Source organism: Rhynchophorus ferrugineus, unplaced genomic scaffold (assembly GCF_030347505.1).
Source record: "Rhynchophorus ferrugineus isolate W39M unplaced genomic scaffold, kcgeb_rfMv2 rfM6, whole genome shotgun sequence".
Lineage (NCBI taxonomy): Eukaryota > Metazoa > Arthropoda > Insecta > Coleoptera > Curculionidae > Rhynchophorus > Rhynchophorus ferrugineus.
Window position 1 is genome coordinate 35,547,185 of NW_027472585.1, and position 15,546 is coordinate 35,562,730.

General features: G+C 31.8%; 1 protein-coding gene across 4 annotated transcripts in view; it reads right to left on the reverse strand.

Annotated features, from left to right (window-relative positions):
* LOC143199020 (ribosomal protein S6 kinase alpha-5) overlaps window positions 1–15,546 on the reverse strand; it is a 126,963-nt gene that overhangs the window by 35,453 nt on the left and 75,964 nt on the right. For all 4 annotated transcript variants that reach the window (XR_013006323.1, XR_013006322.1, XM_076408736.1 and 1 more), the window contains exon 5: window positions 9,694–9,888. Coding sequence is in view for 2 of the 4 variants with exons in the window: in XM_076408736.1 (XP_076264851.1) it covers window positions 9,694–9,888 (195 nt within the window). In the remaining 2 variants the exon portion in view is untranslated. The remainder of the gene's footprint in view (window positions 1–9,693; window positions 9,889–15,546) is intronic.

Consider the following 15,546-nt stretch of genomic DNA (forward strand, 5'->3'; position numbering starts at 1 on the left):
ACTGCTATCAAATCGAAATTAGCATATTTCACAATAATTTATCCAAACCGTATATTAAAGTTAATAAACACACCATCTAGTAACAATTAAGTGACATTTATTAGGCTAATATTTTATACTGGACATATTCCACGTAGCTCATTCATCTTAAAACGACAAACAATCTATACAAGCCTAACATTATTTTTAAATTACCTATTGTAGATAATTAATTTTAAAAAATTCTACGCTCAGTTTTATTGCCGTTGTAAAAAGTGTTATTACTATTGGCTTCTTATTGTAGATTCTTAATCTGACATCAAATCAGATTTACTATTTTATCGGCAACACAACAAGTTCAATTTACGTCAAGTAAATATAAATGAGATAAAACAATTTGCATTTACACGATTATTCCACATTTATTTAAACTATTAAAGTTGTTGATTAGACAACAATATACTTAGTGCTAATAAAATGAATGATGCATGAAGAATGTGTAATTTACAATAAATATTGTTTATTAAGCGTGTCGGAACGGAGAGATTTCATAATTTACGGTCTGTCTGAAGTTTCCACAATTTATCCAATTAAATATAACGAAATATGGAGATTTTGGAGTTCCCATTTAATATATAAATAATACAGAAAATATAGTTAGGGGTTTATAAATCTACAGATACAATTAACTCTTCACAAAGTTACAAAAAATAAAACTTATAGAATAACAACAAATTAAATCATTATTATATGGCAATGAATGACCAAACAGCGTTCTGGAAGAAGATGTCTCTTCCTACTATGTTCTTTTATAGTTTTGATAATTACAGTTATATTAATATTTTCATTAAGAAGTTATAACATTACACAAAGCTTTAATAATATAGTGCTGCTATTCTTTTCCTATTAAATATAAAATACTGAGAGTTGATAGGTTTATTTGTTTAATATTTTATGAAATGTATAGTTCATAATCTACAAATACAGTAAATAACACAAATACAGTATTAACTTATTGAAGTATTGTATGATGAATGATATATAAATCCAATAAGCAGCTGATTAAAAGTTGTTTGATAAAATTGAAGTTCCAAGATAAGAGAGTCCTAAGATCGCCAACTTTAAAGCACCATATTTTTATGGCAGAAAATCATGTTAAAGGTTTATAAATGTACAAACGCAATAAATTCAATCATATTACATGATCAAACAGTGTTTCCAGAAAAGTGGTTTTCTTTTATATTTTTGGTAGTCCTATCACAGCTTAACATCTTTATGTTAGCTGATGAATTAACGATATTAAGAATTAAACCGAACAACAATCGATTTATGCAAATTTTGACTATACTTGAAATAGATAGATAGTTTCTTGTTAACATAAATAATATCTAAGTGTTATATGAATGATGTATAGATCGAATAAACAGCTGATTAAAAGATTTTTCTTGATAAAATAAGTGGGAAGTTGCTAGATAACTCCAAAGTTCGCCGACTTAAAGTCGACGTAATCTGGAAATGTGCATTGAAATCCACAACATTTCATACAGAAATGGGACCAGACGCATAAATCTACTAACGCAAAAAACCGCCATATTTCTAATGCAATCCGCTCGACTAACCGCCAAATAGTAATCGTCCACCCGAATCTAACCTAGTTGACTATAGGCAAAACGAGGTCAACTTCCCCGCCAAGAACGCTGCGTTCTCGCATCACTCTCTCGCTCTCCTCGATTTTGCGCTGCGCCAGCGCGTTCTATTGCCACAATCGCCCGTCATCCGGAACGCAGCGTTTAGGGGGGCGCGTTTGGCGAATGCCGCGTTCTCGATTTGGATTACGTAATGAGGTCGTCCGTCGATGCTCGCACGTGGTATGTTGTTGATGCAGGTAGAAACCACCGCGGCACGACTCCGAAGATGTGGAGGATAGCGGGTCGGACCCGCGCACCTCTCCCCCGACAGGAAGTCGCGGGATTTTTTCGACTTTTTCCTCTCGGATAGCGCTTCCGGTCGATTCCGACGCGTCAAGTAATACGCCCACACCTCCCGAAGAAAATGGTTTCGGGTTACCGATAGAATACTAATGTTAGATGCCCCATCGGCTTTGAAATTACTTTCAACTGATACAAAGGGCGTTATTATATTTATACAGATGAAATTTCACTATAATACAGCTGAAAAATGATATATTATCATAGAGTAAGTAGAAATTTAACTTCATAAGCAAATCTGCAATGTTCAATATCAAGATGATACTACAATCGTCATTTTATTGGTTTTTTTAAATTACTATGCTACTAAAGACCCGCGCATAAAGTAATATATGGAGGATTAACTTAAATAATCGAAGCCGAGGAATTGTTTTGCGTAAGACATCTCATTGCTTCATTTCATTTCTATAATGTGATACAAGTACACAGTGCTAAACGTAGTATTTTCTCAGATTTTCTGACTTAATTATAATCACTATTATTTGATTGCGATTTGATTTTGATTTTGATTGCGTCTTGTATCTAATGTGTATAATTTTTTAATGTTTTTGTCGGTAATAACGTCTTTAGGGCGTCCAATGCATTTACCGTCTTCGGTGCTCATTTCATCACGTCTAAACTGAGCATAGCTTGATGGTTGATTTTCCTGGGACAGGGTGAAACTCGGCATCAAGCCAAGTTTTTGCTTAAACCGTATGTTTTCCCTTCAAAAAGCAATATTTTATCAACACGCGAATTTCCTTTTTATCAATTTTTTTCACAATAACAAAAGTTGATTCACTCAAAATGCTATAATTCACAAACTAATGATCCGACAGCTGTCAAATTTATACACGCATCTTTTGAGGGTTTGGGCTAACTAAAAAACATATGGATTTAATGCTAGTAGCGCTATCTATATGTCAGGTCAGGGATTTTTCGATTGACCTGTTACATAAAATTATTCCCATAGATCATGTGTTTCTATATGTGTTTATGTTTATGTGTTTAAACCCAAAATGTGTCCAAATGGTAAGAGCAAAACTATATTGAAGGTAAATGCGATTATACTACATAAAAATATTCAATGCAAAGCTATTCAGTATAGTCCAAATTTTATTGCCTTTTAAAAAGTTGGCTTAAGGCTACTTAACCAAAATGTTTTTTTGATCTGATGCATTGAGTCAGAAATATTAATTCTTCAACAAATATGTTCAAAAACAGAAACTGAATGCTCTTTTTGTTCACATTCAATTATACAGTAATACAAAATACTATGTACCATTATTACAAAATACTTTTTCTAAAAATAATATTAATACTATATATATATATATATATTATTTCCCTATATATAATTTTATATCATAAATTTGAAATTCGCAAATTAAATTAAACTTTTCATTTTAATTATATTGGACAATAAAATGTGGCGTCAGTGGTTAGACGTAAAGAGTGTGCGTGGCAAACTCTGTTGAACCAATCTTCCCAATCCCAGTGGCTTCACAACAAAATATTTTCTTTAAAGGAGCCTACAATGGAAATGTATAATCAAATTCCTGGAATGGCGATCACCTAATTATTGGTAATAAGGTAATCTATCTCTCTATTATTCTATGCATATAATTATAACAAAATAGATAAAAATGAACTTATTGAAAAGTCAACACAAATTCGTCTTGACATACTCTTTACTATACCCTTTTAAAGACCAAATGAGATTTTTGTCACGAGCCAAAAAAACGCGCATTCTAAATATTTGTCTGATAATTATTCCACATGCCCCAGAAAGTAATAAAGTTAACATTATAAAACTATTAGATTCCTTTATTTAGAACAAATATAATTTTAATAGGACTAGTAAATGTTAACTATTATTTCTGTTTAATTTAATTTTAATATAACACATTCATATAGAAATATGGCAGGTTGGTAAATAAAGATCCAAGTCAATAGATAGTGTTAAGAGTAACATTTAGTTAAGGGTGATCTTAGGTCAAGTTGGGAGTATCTTACGACTAACCAGTGTAGTTGTACAACTCAAAATTAAGAGTTTAATCCAGTCAGCTTTTTATCTAACATAGTGTAGAAAAACACCAAACACCGAATGGAGTCATTTTACATCAAATTGTATCTGGCGCGAGTAGATAAATCTATTTTGGTGATCTTAAATATAAACAGTGGCCATTTGCTAAAACAGACTGCCAAAGTTACACAATATTTTTGGTGGTGTGAGCAGGCTCTGTTATTTTATAAGCTCTTAACATAATGAAACTGTTACAGAAGAACCATTAGTCTTATTAAACTCAACAAAAAAAGCTTAAAGGAATACAAAAAGACATTGGAGTGATATTCTACGTCAATCTCTACTTACGAGATATCATGTTTCTTTAAAAAACCTAAGTACCTAATTCAACTAACTAGAATTACCGAATAACATAGTAGATGTAAGAGATTTTTCCTTCCCCGTGATCATGTCACAGGTTGACTTGAAAGTTCCACGTTGCTGACTAATAAATTATTAAAAAAAATACATAGATCGTGCTGGAAAATCCACACGCGAATTTCGCATCGAAAATAATTATAGCTTAAACATAGCTTACCATTAGGTATCCAATGAGAACGTACAACGAAATTACATTTCTCGACAAATCGATATCGGATCGATCCTTAATAGATAAAGAACCATCTAATTTAGAGTTTTATGATCGACAATAAATTTCATCGAGAAGCCGTAAAAGCTTTATTCTTCCTCAAAACTCCGCTATCATATATTTCAAAGGTAGCAGTAATTATCTTCTGGTTTTATCGGCGTTTCGAAATCGTGACACGTAATACGGTACGATTTCGGATTCCCGGTTGTTATCGAGAGGATGTTGAAAATTGTTTTTACCGGCTTTAGATCGGGTAAATATAGTAGGCATTATTACTGAGTTTTTCGCATCGGTATAAACCACCCAGCTGCGGTTGGGAAGCAGCTGCAGGTACATAATACAGCGAGTCGTTTATTTAAACCTTTTAAATCCCTTCATTATTGGGAACGATTGTATTTTATCTTAACAACAGGTTCATCACGTTTCCCAATATATAATGCATCAATTAAAGACATTGCTTCAACTAATAAATAAACAGAGGTTCTAGTAATAAATTAATAAGTAATAAAAAAATCTGACAAGAAACTTTACTCACTGATTTCAAACATTATAATTATTATTAACCCAAATATATCAGGCTCAAAATAGTGGTTGTCCAAACAACCGAATTAATACTCCATAATAAATTTTTATTATATAAACAAATTTTGAAGCCATTGTAGACATACGGAGCTTCATATCAAAAAAATATAAAAATGGAAGAGATATTGACTATCAGTAACATTTGAATCACACGATAACATATCTCCGTTGCACAATAATAATGGATAAAAAAGTCAATAGAACACACCTAAATTATAAGAACCTACATTTGAACACGTTATAACACAATATTTTAAAACATAATTTAGACAATAATAATTTACGATAGCTATTATCACTTTGTTTAATGAAAATCGTTTTCTATGAACATTTTTGAGCTATAGGAAAAGCCATAAGTCCAAGGGTAAGTCTTAAGAGCCATAAGTCTTAATCTGACAAATAAGTTGAATCAGTTCATACTTTAATATCAAATTGAGTTTATATTTTATTAAATATTTTCTACAAATAATTTAATGTTCAATCTCTGGTAAACATTTGATGTTCTACTTTTTTAAAATGCACAAACTTGCAAATCCAACGAACACTTCAAAAGAAAAGATGAGGAGAAATAGAAGCAATGAGCAACCAACCAACTACAACGGCAACCATGGACAGTTTAACACGTATACCAGTAACAAGTTGAGATGATTAAATATTAAGCTGAAGAACACATAAATTATGCAACATTTATTACATAATTACACATTAAATAACAATGTCGAAGCCTCATAATTAGAAATAACGTAATTGCTTTCACCCATATATATTAATTAATACAATTCGAACTGAACTACACCAAACTAAATATTGAGCGCTTATTTATTCCTTTTGTGGGATTTCTTTTAAATTCTTTATTGGATGATTGCTGGATTATGCGCGGCATCTACCATATTTTTTCGAAGCACGTGTACATGGTAAATGCGATGGAAAATTTCGCCGATTCGTCCTTTGTCGATCTGGTATCAGCGTTTCGTATCGTGTAAGCGCACGTGTATGACTTCGTTCGAACAAAATCCAATAAATGGCATCGTTAAAAAATACATAATTTTAAATCACCAATAAATATTTAGGCGTTTTTCGAGCATCATTGCACCATATTCCGTTGGATGGTAGTAGAATTTGCTTGTGTTGTCTATCAGTTTTACGACTTCTTGATGAACGGGATATAAAATCTTAACATTTTTTAAATTTGTCTCAGGCTTTCGTATAATAAATGTCAAATTGAAATTTACATGTGCAAAACCGTTGAATATTATTGAGTTAAACCTTAGTTGGTAAAAAGAGACATGAACATATAACAAAACAATGAAATGATGCAATGAAAGCTACACAAGTGTGTTATGTTATTTATATAGTGGTATTTTTTGATTTCTTTCGTTTTCATTCTGTCCATCTTTACCCACTGCCTATTACACTCCTGACTTTTCTGAGGTATTTCATTCCTGTTGCTTGTAAAACAATTTTACAAAGTGAAAAGTACAAATTCATGATTGTTCAGTGCTTTCTGCTCAGTATCGTTTCATCTATCTGTCAAACAGCAATGTTCTTATCACAAACTATTAACATTCTGCATTACTGTAATTAGTGTTGGGAACTATCGACTGTTTAGTAATTGACTACTTTTTACTATCGACTGTTTCAGTCGCTATTTGTGGTTCCACTGATTTTATTACTTTTTACCAGTGACTGTTTCAGTCGTGTACTTTTAGTTACTATTTTTGGTTCTACTTATTTTATTCGACTGATTTTTAAAGTTCTGGCTCTGTCGTCCTAGCCGCGACCTTGACAAAAATGTACCCAATTTATGCTTATATAGATTTATATGTAATATTTTTGTTTTTACTTTAATGTATGTTGTTAATGTAATATGGTAAAATACTTTTGACTGCTTTTATGGCAATAATAGGTAATGTTTCAATTACTCCCTCGAATTTTGTTAAAAAATATTTTCGTTCAATAATAAATAAAGCATTTATTTTATATAAAAAAGCTCTAGTAGTTATTGTGCGATTATTTTTAATTATGTCATGAATTAGTTTTTTTTCTATGATTAGGTATATGTTTAATTTTTATTTAGAATTTATGGTTATTGTATATCTTTTTAGGTTTTAGGTGTATTTAGGTTTTATTTAAGTTCAAATACAGTCATTTCAATACAAATCCTTTAAAATGAATTAACAGTGACCATAAGAGCTTCAATTAACTTAATAAATTGTTGTTAAAATGACAATAAATCGACAAATCCTAGAATATCGTCATACAGTGTAGAAGTGCTATTTATTATGCGATGATTTAACCATGTTTTCGGAATAATATTTTTTTTCCAGTATTTCTGCAGAAAAAACAACAAATTAAAACTGTTACACGGAACCCGTGCATACCAGCTAACGATGATTCGTTTTAAATTAGGAACGACTTCAGATAATTCAACCTACATAGAGAGTTGAGAATATCGACGGCGTAGATCTGGCAACGTGGCGCCGGCATGCACCCGAGCTCGTGTGTGTTTATACAAGACTTTCTGCTTGATAATAGTGTGATTATTTCCTGATTTTGTACAAGGTTATTAACGATATATCGAGCTAGAACAGGTATGGCCCGAATATATCAGTCTATACAGGATGTTTCTAAAAATAACATTGGATTGGCATTGGATCAAACGTTCGTTTTCTAATATCGGCAATCAAACATGGACGGCTATCGGACATTGCTGTAATTTCTCGTTGGTAGTTGCAAGGATTCATGTTAAAACACGAAAAGAATCTTCTCACGATAAGTAATACGGCAGCTACGTCGCTGTTTCATTCTTCTCGTTCGAAACGAGACAATCGGCATTTAATTAGCTCTCAGGAAGTGAAGTTTAAACGTTTTCGCACAAAGAGACTTTTTTCTTAATCGGCGAAATGCTAACTGAACACATAATCATATTTCTTTTTCGGTGAAACGTTTGCTTTTTGTGCCGTTGGCTATTGGCAATTTTTACGGCCACACAACAATGGAATGCTCAAGGCTGATGATTATTTCGCTCAATTTTCGGTTCGTTTTGTTTTGCTTTTTTTTGTACTCTTTCCGACGGCTTGGTTTTGTTCAAATCAACCTAATTTGTAAAATTATTCAACAAATTTATTTAAAACATTCACACAGTTCAATTAATTATCTATCAATATACTACAATCTCTAATATATATATATATATATATATATATATATATATATATAAAAGTATGCTCAGCCATATTCTTAGATGTAGCACAAGCCTTCGATAAGGTCTGGCATCAAAGTCTTATTCATAAACTACAGAAAATGTTACCAAAACAACACACCGAACTACTAAAATCGTATATTACAGAATGTTTAAGAGTTCTGAGAGAGAACAACAAGAAGCTTACTCTACAATAAAAGAAGCTAAAGCAGGTGTACCACAAGAAAGCGTACTGGGGCCAATGTTTATCTACTCTACACTTGTGATATACCACAAATGGAGAATATTACGATGGCTACATTTGCTCATGATACTGCATGAGGAAATACTCCATTCTTATGAGAATATTGAAGTATTGCAACTTTTGGACACTACCAGAGCAGGACACAGACTCAAAAGAATCAAACCATCTGATCCTGTGTCATAGTTTTTAGTATAAAAAATATAACTAATTAATTAATAACGAAACAAAATTCACATTTATAACGCCTATGATTCGGGCCAATTGAAATGAACTCGGAATTTTTTTCTGAAATAAGCTTGGCAGATGATACTGACGGAGAAACCAGAAACCAACATACAGATGAGGCAATAAGTTGAGCAAAAAATGTGTGTGAACTTCAGGGGTGCATACCTTGGCGCTTAATCAGATACTCTAACTTGTTTTGTGAAAATGAGTTGAGATGGAAGATAACTTCTTTACATAGAACTATTATAGAAAATACCGCGTCTTCAATAATTCTCCTAATATTCTTCATAATCGTCATGAGCAATCAAAGATTTTTAAAATAGAAGTTATTTAAGAATAACAATGAATATTTTAATCCTAACTACATCTTGTCTATTGAGCAAGAAGTATATAATGCTCTAGGTATTGATACAGCAATAAATGACTTTGCTCTTAAAAAAACAGACGGATAAAGCTTTAGTTAGAAACAGAAATTTTGTTTTAAATTCAAACAAGTGTTTTATTTCTCAATAAAAATATGAATATAAACAATGTTTTAATACATTGTTATATTTTATTAAAATAATATTCATTTATTCGCGCTAATTTTACTCTGTCTTCTTAACCCTTTAGATATAAAAAAACACTTAACATATATAAATATATTCGGAGGTAGTGACATAATATTTCTGCACCAAAAAAAGCTTCCTGTACGTCGTCCCCACTATTAATAGCCGAAGCGTTTCTATTTCTGAGCGCGAAAATCTTTTAAATTCTATTCGAATAATTATTGAATCCGCATTCATATAAATGTACGAACAAGCAACATTAATAAAAACATGGAAATCAAATCGAACTTACGATATCGTGCCCTTGAGTACCTCCTCGTACAACTTCCGGCGCCATGTACTCGATGGTCCCGCAGAAAGAGTACGCTCTCTGTTCCCCATCGCTCCTGGATAGCTCCTTGGACAATCCAAAGTCGGTGAGCACGATATGGCCGTTTTCATCCACCAGGATGTTTTCTAGTTTTATATCTCTATATATAATTCCGAGCTGAAATAAAATAGAAAATAATCAATTAATTATTAATCAATACAATTAGTAAAACTACCGAATTCGATAGATACTTCACTAAAGGTATATCGCCAATGGCTTAAAACTATATAAAAAAATTTAGAAGCATATTACAGATATTTAGTTGTTTATAAAATCTAATTATAAACAAAATATGAAAAAATGAGATATACATTTTTTCCACAAAAGAAGCTCCACAAAATAAAAAGTTTATAAGAAAAAGACAAATTACTACTATCGATTACAAAAGTTTCAAAATAAATATCGTTTTTTTCAGTTTCACCATTTGGTTTAGAATGTTTTTTTATTCAAAATAATTCCCTTCAAGGGTGAGATACACTGATTATAGCGACCCTCCAACTTTTCGATACCATTTTTGTATTACGATTTGTCCTTTGCTTCAAAATAGGCCTGTTTGTGCGATCACCTCTTCATTCGACGAAAATTTCTTCCCAGTGAGCACTTGAGATCTGAAAACAGGAAATAGTCACTGGGGGGCCAGATCTGGACAATACGGTGGATAAGGAAGCAATTCGAAGCTCAATTCATGGATTTTTGTCATCGTTTTCACTGACTTGTGACATGATGTAGTGTCTTGGTGAAGCAGCACTTTCTTTTTCTTCAAATGCGGCCGTTTTTTGACGACTTCGTCCTTCAAACGGTCCAATAACGCTATGTAATAGCTGTTGATAGTCCTTCCTTTTTCAAGGTAGTCAATGAAGATTATTCCATGCGCATCCCAAAATACAGAAGCCATAACATTGCCAGCCAACTGTTGCGTTTTCCCACACTTTTGAGCGGGTTCATGGTATGCAGTCCACTCGGATGACTGTCGATTGTACTTCGGAGTGAAATGATGGAGCCGTGTTTCATCCACTGTCACATATCGACGCAAAAACTCGGGTTTATTACGCTTGATCATCTTCAAACACTGCTCCGAATCATCAACTCGTCGTTGTTTTTTGCACAGAGCTTTCTCATATCCAAATATTCGTGAATGATATGATGTATACATTCAGTTGATAACTTTAGAGTGTCTACTATTTCATTCAATTTCAATTTAAGGTCATTCAAAATTATTTTGTGGATTTTTAAAATGTTTTCGTTGGTAACAACCAACATCCTTTCGGGCGTCCACTACGTTCACCGACTTCGGTGCTCATTTCACCACCTCTAAAATAGCATACCAATCCTTGACGGTTGATTTTCCTCGGGCAGTGTCCGGAAACTCGGCATCAAGTCAAGTTTTTGCCTCAACTGTAATTTTTCCCTTCAAAAAGCAATATTTTATCAACACGCGAAATTCCTTTTTATCCATTTTTTCACAATAACAAAAGTTGCTTCACTCAATGCTATAATTCACAAACTAATGATCCGACAACTGTCAAATTTATACATGCATCTTTTGAGGGTTAGGACTAACTAAAAAAACATATGGATTTAATTCTAGTAGCGCCACCTATGTGTCACGCCGGTGACTTTTCAATTGATTTGTTATACATGTGACATGACATTGTGATACTTGTTATTGTAGACAATAGCGAAGAGGCAACCAGAATACTACAGTACGCAAGTAATAATATAAATAAGTTACCAAACTGTTAATAATAAGTGAGTAATACTGTCATGTCACACAGTGACAACGGTAAGTCCATCCAGATAAATTTGAATGCAAAACTTCGTACGGAAAGAGCATGTCAAGAAGAAAAGAAAAAAAACCTCGAGTTAAAATATAAAAAATGTGTTGGTTATTTGGAAGAAAGTCTAAATTAGTCAAATATAATAAGTTGCTATTGTTCAATCAAATAATGAAAACCTACATGGACCTATGGAATCCATTTATGGAGATGTTCTGTAAGAAGTAATATATAATACAAGTATTGCAGAGTAGAAATTGTCCAACTGTTAGAGAAAATTAAGATTCCTAACAAGCGACACTCTCATGTTAACACCGAAGTTCTTGTACATTCTTGGATAAGACTGAACCAGCGTCAGACGTGTGAACCAAACTGTATGATCTTGTATAGTTGTGTGGTGAAGTGTACTAAATGGTAAAAATACTGGAAATTGCTACCAACTTTTATTATAATTTTTTTAGAAACTAAGGAATACCCAATGGATCAAACCAAATATCACTTTTTTGACAATTATTTGTAACATTCGATAAACTTAATAGTATAATGGAAATAGAAGTATGAACAAGTTAAATACACCAAAAATCTTTTAATTATAATTGGGTTAAAACAATATAACATTTAAACATATTGTAAAATGAATTAAATGTACAATATACAAGTTGTCCTAATATACCATTTTTTAGAGTACATTAGTCAGTAAAATAAAATAATTTTAAATTTATTTCTTTTTCAGATGAGTTACAGAAAATATCAAGAAATTCGCAACAAGAACACACCATAATTTGGAAAAACTTTGAGACATGATACAGATTAGAGCAAAGTACTGATTAACATGTAAATATACTGTTATTTCTTTAAAGAAAAAAGAGTTAATTGCCCATTTTTGGTAAAGGTCTAGTTCTAAATTATAAGCAAGACAAAGTTATGGGTTAATCTTCAAGGACTAGTGAAGATATACTAATTTAGAACAAAACTATTCATTATCTTAATATAAAAAACCTAATCAATAACAGACATTTTTAAAATTTAATAACATATTTAATAGAACGCAACTTAATCAAAGTTACGTTTTTTTTTAATTTAATTATTGTTTTATTTAATTAATTATATGATAATTAGCACAGCGTTTTCGTTGTACCCTCGTATCCATCAAAAAAACACAGTGAAAATTTATTTTCGTATAAAGATAATTATCGCGAAGGTCATTTTCAATTTTTTTTTTCATAGTAACCGAGTCGGTTTTTGTTAATTACGTAGAGGCTCAATGCCGAAAAAATTGTCCACGAATTAAGCCGAACTTCGTGTCTCCAACGTTGGAAGTTGCGGAGCGTTCGTGTTTATTTATGCTATAATGATATGTACAGTTTTTTTTTGTTTCGACTTGAATTGAAAGTCCCCACTAGCGATAAAAATAGACCTGAAAAGATAACAAAAATATTTCTGCCCGTTTCTATAAATACCGCAGATAATTCTGTGTTTTATTTTATGAGAGATGTCCCACTATTATGTAGTAATAGTACATAAGTTGAATAAATATATCCGCACGGTTCGACCGGAGGTAGCTGCGCCAAAAATCTGATTAGGCATCAGAGAGGCCATTTTAACATCTTTTCAGGTTCTCTGGTAACCTGAAACAGATGCAATGCGTCTGAAAGAAAATACCAGCTGTTGCTTCTGGCGTAGATTTACCGCCCTCAGCGATGGGTGATTTTACCAACTAGTATTTTTGGTCCTTTTATCCGCAGATGGTAGATCGACCATACCTGTTCTTTACTGAATAAGATTTTTTAACAATTATAATTTGATTTGTAGTAATATTTTAATCTACGTTGAATAATTTAAAACTGTAAATGAAAATTAGTATTTAAACTAATAGTAAAACACTGTTTTATTAATGATAACTACAAACATCGTTTATTCATCAAAAAATGATGTTAGAAATTAATTTTTTATTTTTTTTAATAATTAATTTTTAGTATTAACTGCTTGTTCTCAGGATAATCGTTAAAATTAATGAGACTTAATAATTAACGATAATTTTGGAGCAATGCTTCTCATAATATGCCTCTTTGAACTTTTCGCATACTATCCCAAGCATTCTCTGTTTATGGTGGTTCAAAACGTCCAATAATGTTTTGATTGAATAGCACTAACTATAACTAACCTGTACGGCTCCTGACATATATTCATGCCCAGTTGCGCTTATGTGAAGCAGCTACAGTATATTATGCTCCTGTTGGATCCTTTGAAAAAAATCTCAGATATCATAAATAATTAGTTCATGAATAAATAAAAGCTCTATTGATTAACCTGGCTTTCCTTTTAGGCTATCAAAGTCAAACAATAATAGAGAATAGACTGGTAGACCCAATCAAAGAACTTTAAAACTTAAGTAGTGAAATATATTTTTAAACCCTCACAAAAAATTGAATATATAGTTTCTGAAGAGGGAAAATCATTTAGTATTCCATTTCTGAATACCATCACCAACATAATAGTATTTTAATTATATCAGATCGATAAATTAACATGTGATATTAAAATTAAGTATAAAACATATATGTCTAGTCTAACAACTTTAATCGTGCGACTATTTTAATTTTGTTTTTTATTCACAATTTCGCCTGGCATAAACATCACGGTTGGAACAAAAACAATTTTACGACCATGAAGATCGATGTAAAAACATCAAGTCTAAATATCGTTAAAATGTAACGAACTACGAAGTAAATAATAAAGTCATTGTTTCTATTTGTGCAACCTTACGATAAATACGAAGGTGCAAATATGTCTAATCAAAATATTTTTTTATCTACTATAAATATCAAGACATTTCTCTTTATTAAAACATGTTCGCTATATAAAAACAATCGTGTATAATTTTTCTTGTTATTTACTCTTTATATATATGTTCTGTACAGCAATTATAACTTACTGTAAATCGAGTTTTTACAACACTGTAATGTTTCTGTACATAATTCTAACTAGTTCAGAAGGTCTTTCGCCTGTTCACCGATGAAACCATAGACAGAATTTTGCCCTCTACGCCGAACCCAACCTGCCTGGTGCATTGAATGCACAAGGAAGACACCTGGTCCTCGTAGCGAGCTACCATGGGTTATTTTATTTTTTTTATCTGGCCCTGTGTCACAACTCGTAATCAGACTTTTATCGCCTTTAACGCCCGATAAATAAAATATGTAGATTACTGTTTTATCAACTATATGGAACGATTAAAACGGTACCGTTACTGTTTCTATACGAATACATTCCGCAATTTTATTGTTTTATTCGATGCACACACAAACAGCCAAGATATATTGAACAGATGTTCAAAATATTTCACTGCTGGTTGCATACAGACTGATGTAAGATCAACAACTATTTCTTCTCTCTTTAGGTTAATTTATACTGAGAAAACATTATTTTTGTATTATTTCTTAATAAAAAATATATTATAATAGTCTTCTAAGAATTTTAAGATGCATGTAACGGGAGGTATGAAATTTCGTGGACTTTGTTGATCCAATGTTTTTGTTTTTATGTTGGGAAGTGAGTTTAGAAAGTATTTATAACTTTTCAGCCAAATTGCTTGTTTATTTTTGTCAGATGTTGTGTGTTTTGTCATTGTCAGAGATTTTTAAGTTTTTATTAATAATGGATCAGGCAATTTGCATTAATTTTTTGTTTTAGATGTGAACAGTCCCGGGCTTGACCCATAGATGGCGTATTCGCCGCTTTTTCAGCTAGTACTAATCTTCAAAAGAAAGCTGTTAAAATTTCATGATATTCTACTCATAATTTTGTGAGGTATTCTGCTAAGAGTGACACTACTTTTGTTATTTTCAAAACCATATCTCGAAAACAATTTTGTGTTTTAATTTTAGACTGCTTCTTGACGGGAAAAGATACCGTTCAAGCCAACAATGGCTTGAAAAGTGTTATAAGGACTGCGCTCCATCAAAAATAACAATTAAATGTTGGTTTACTGACTTCAAAC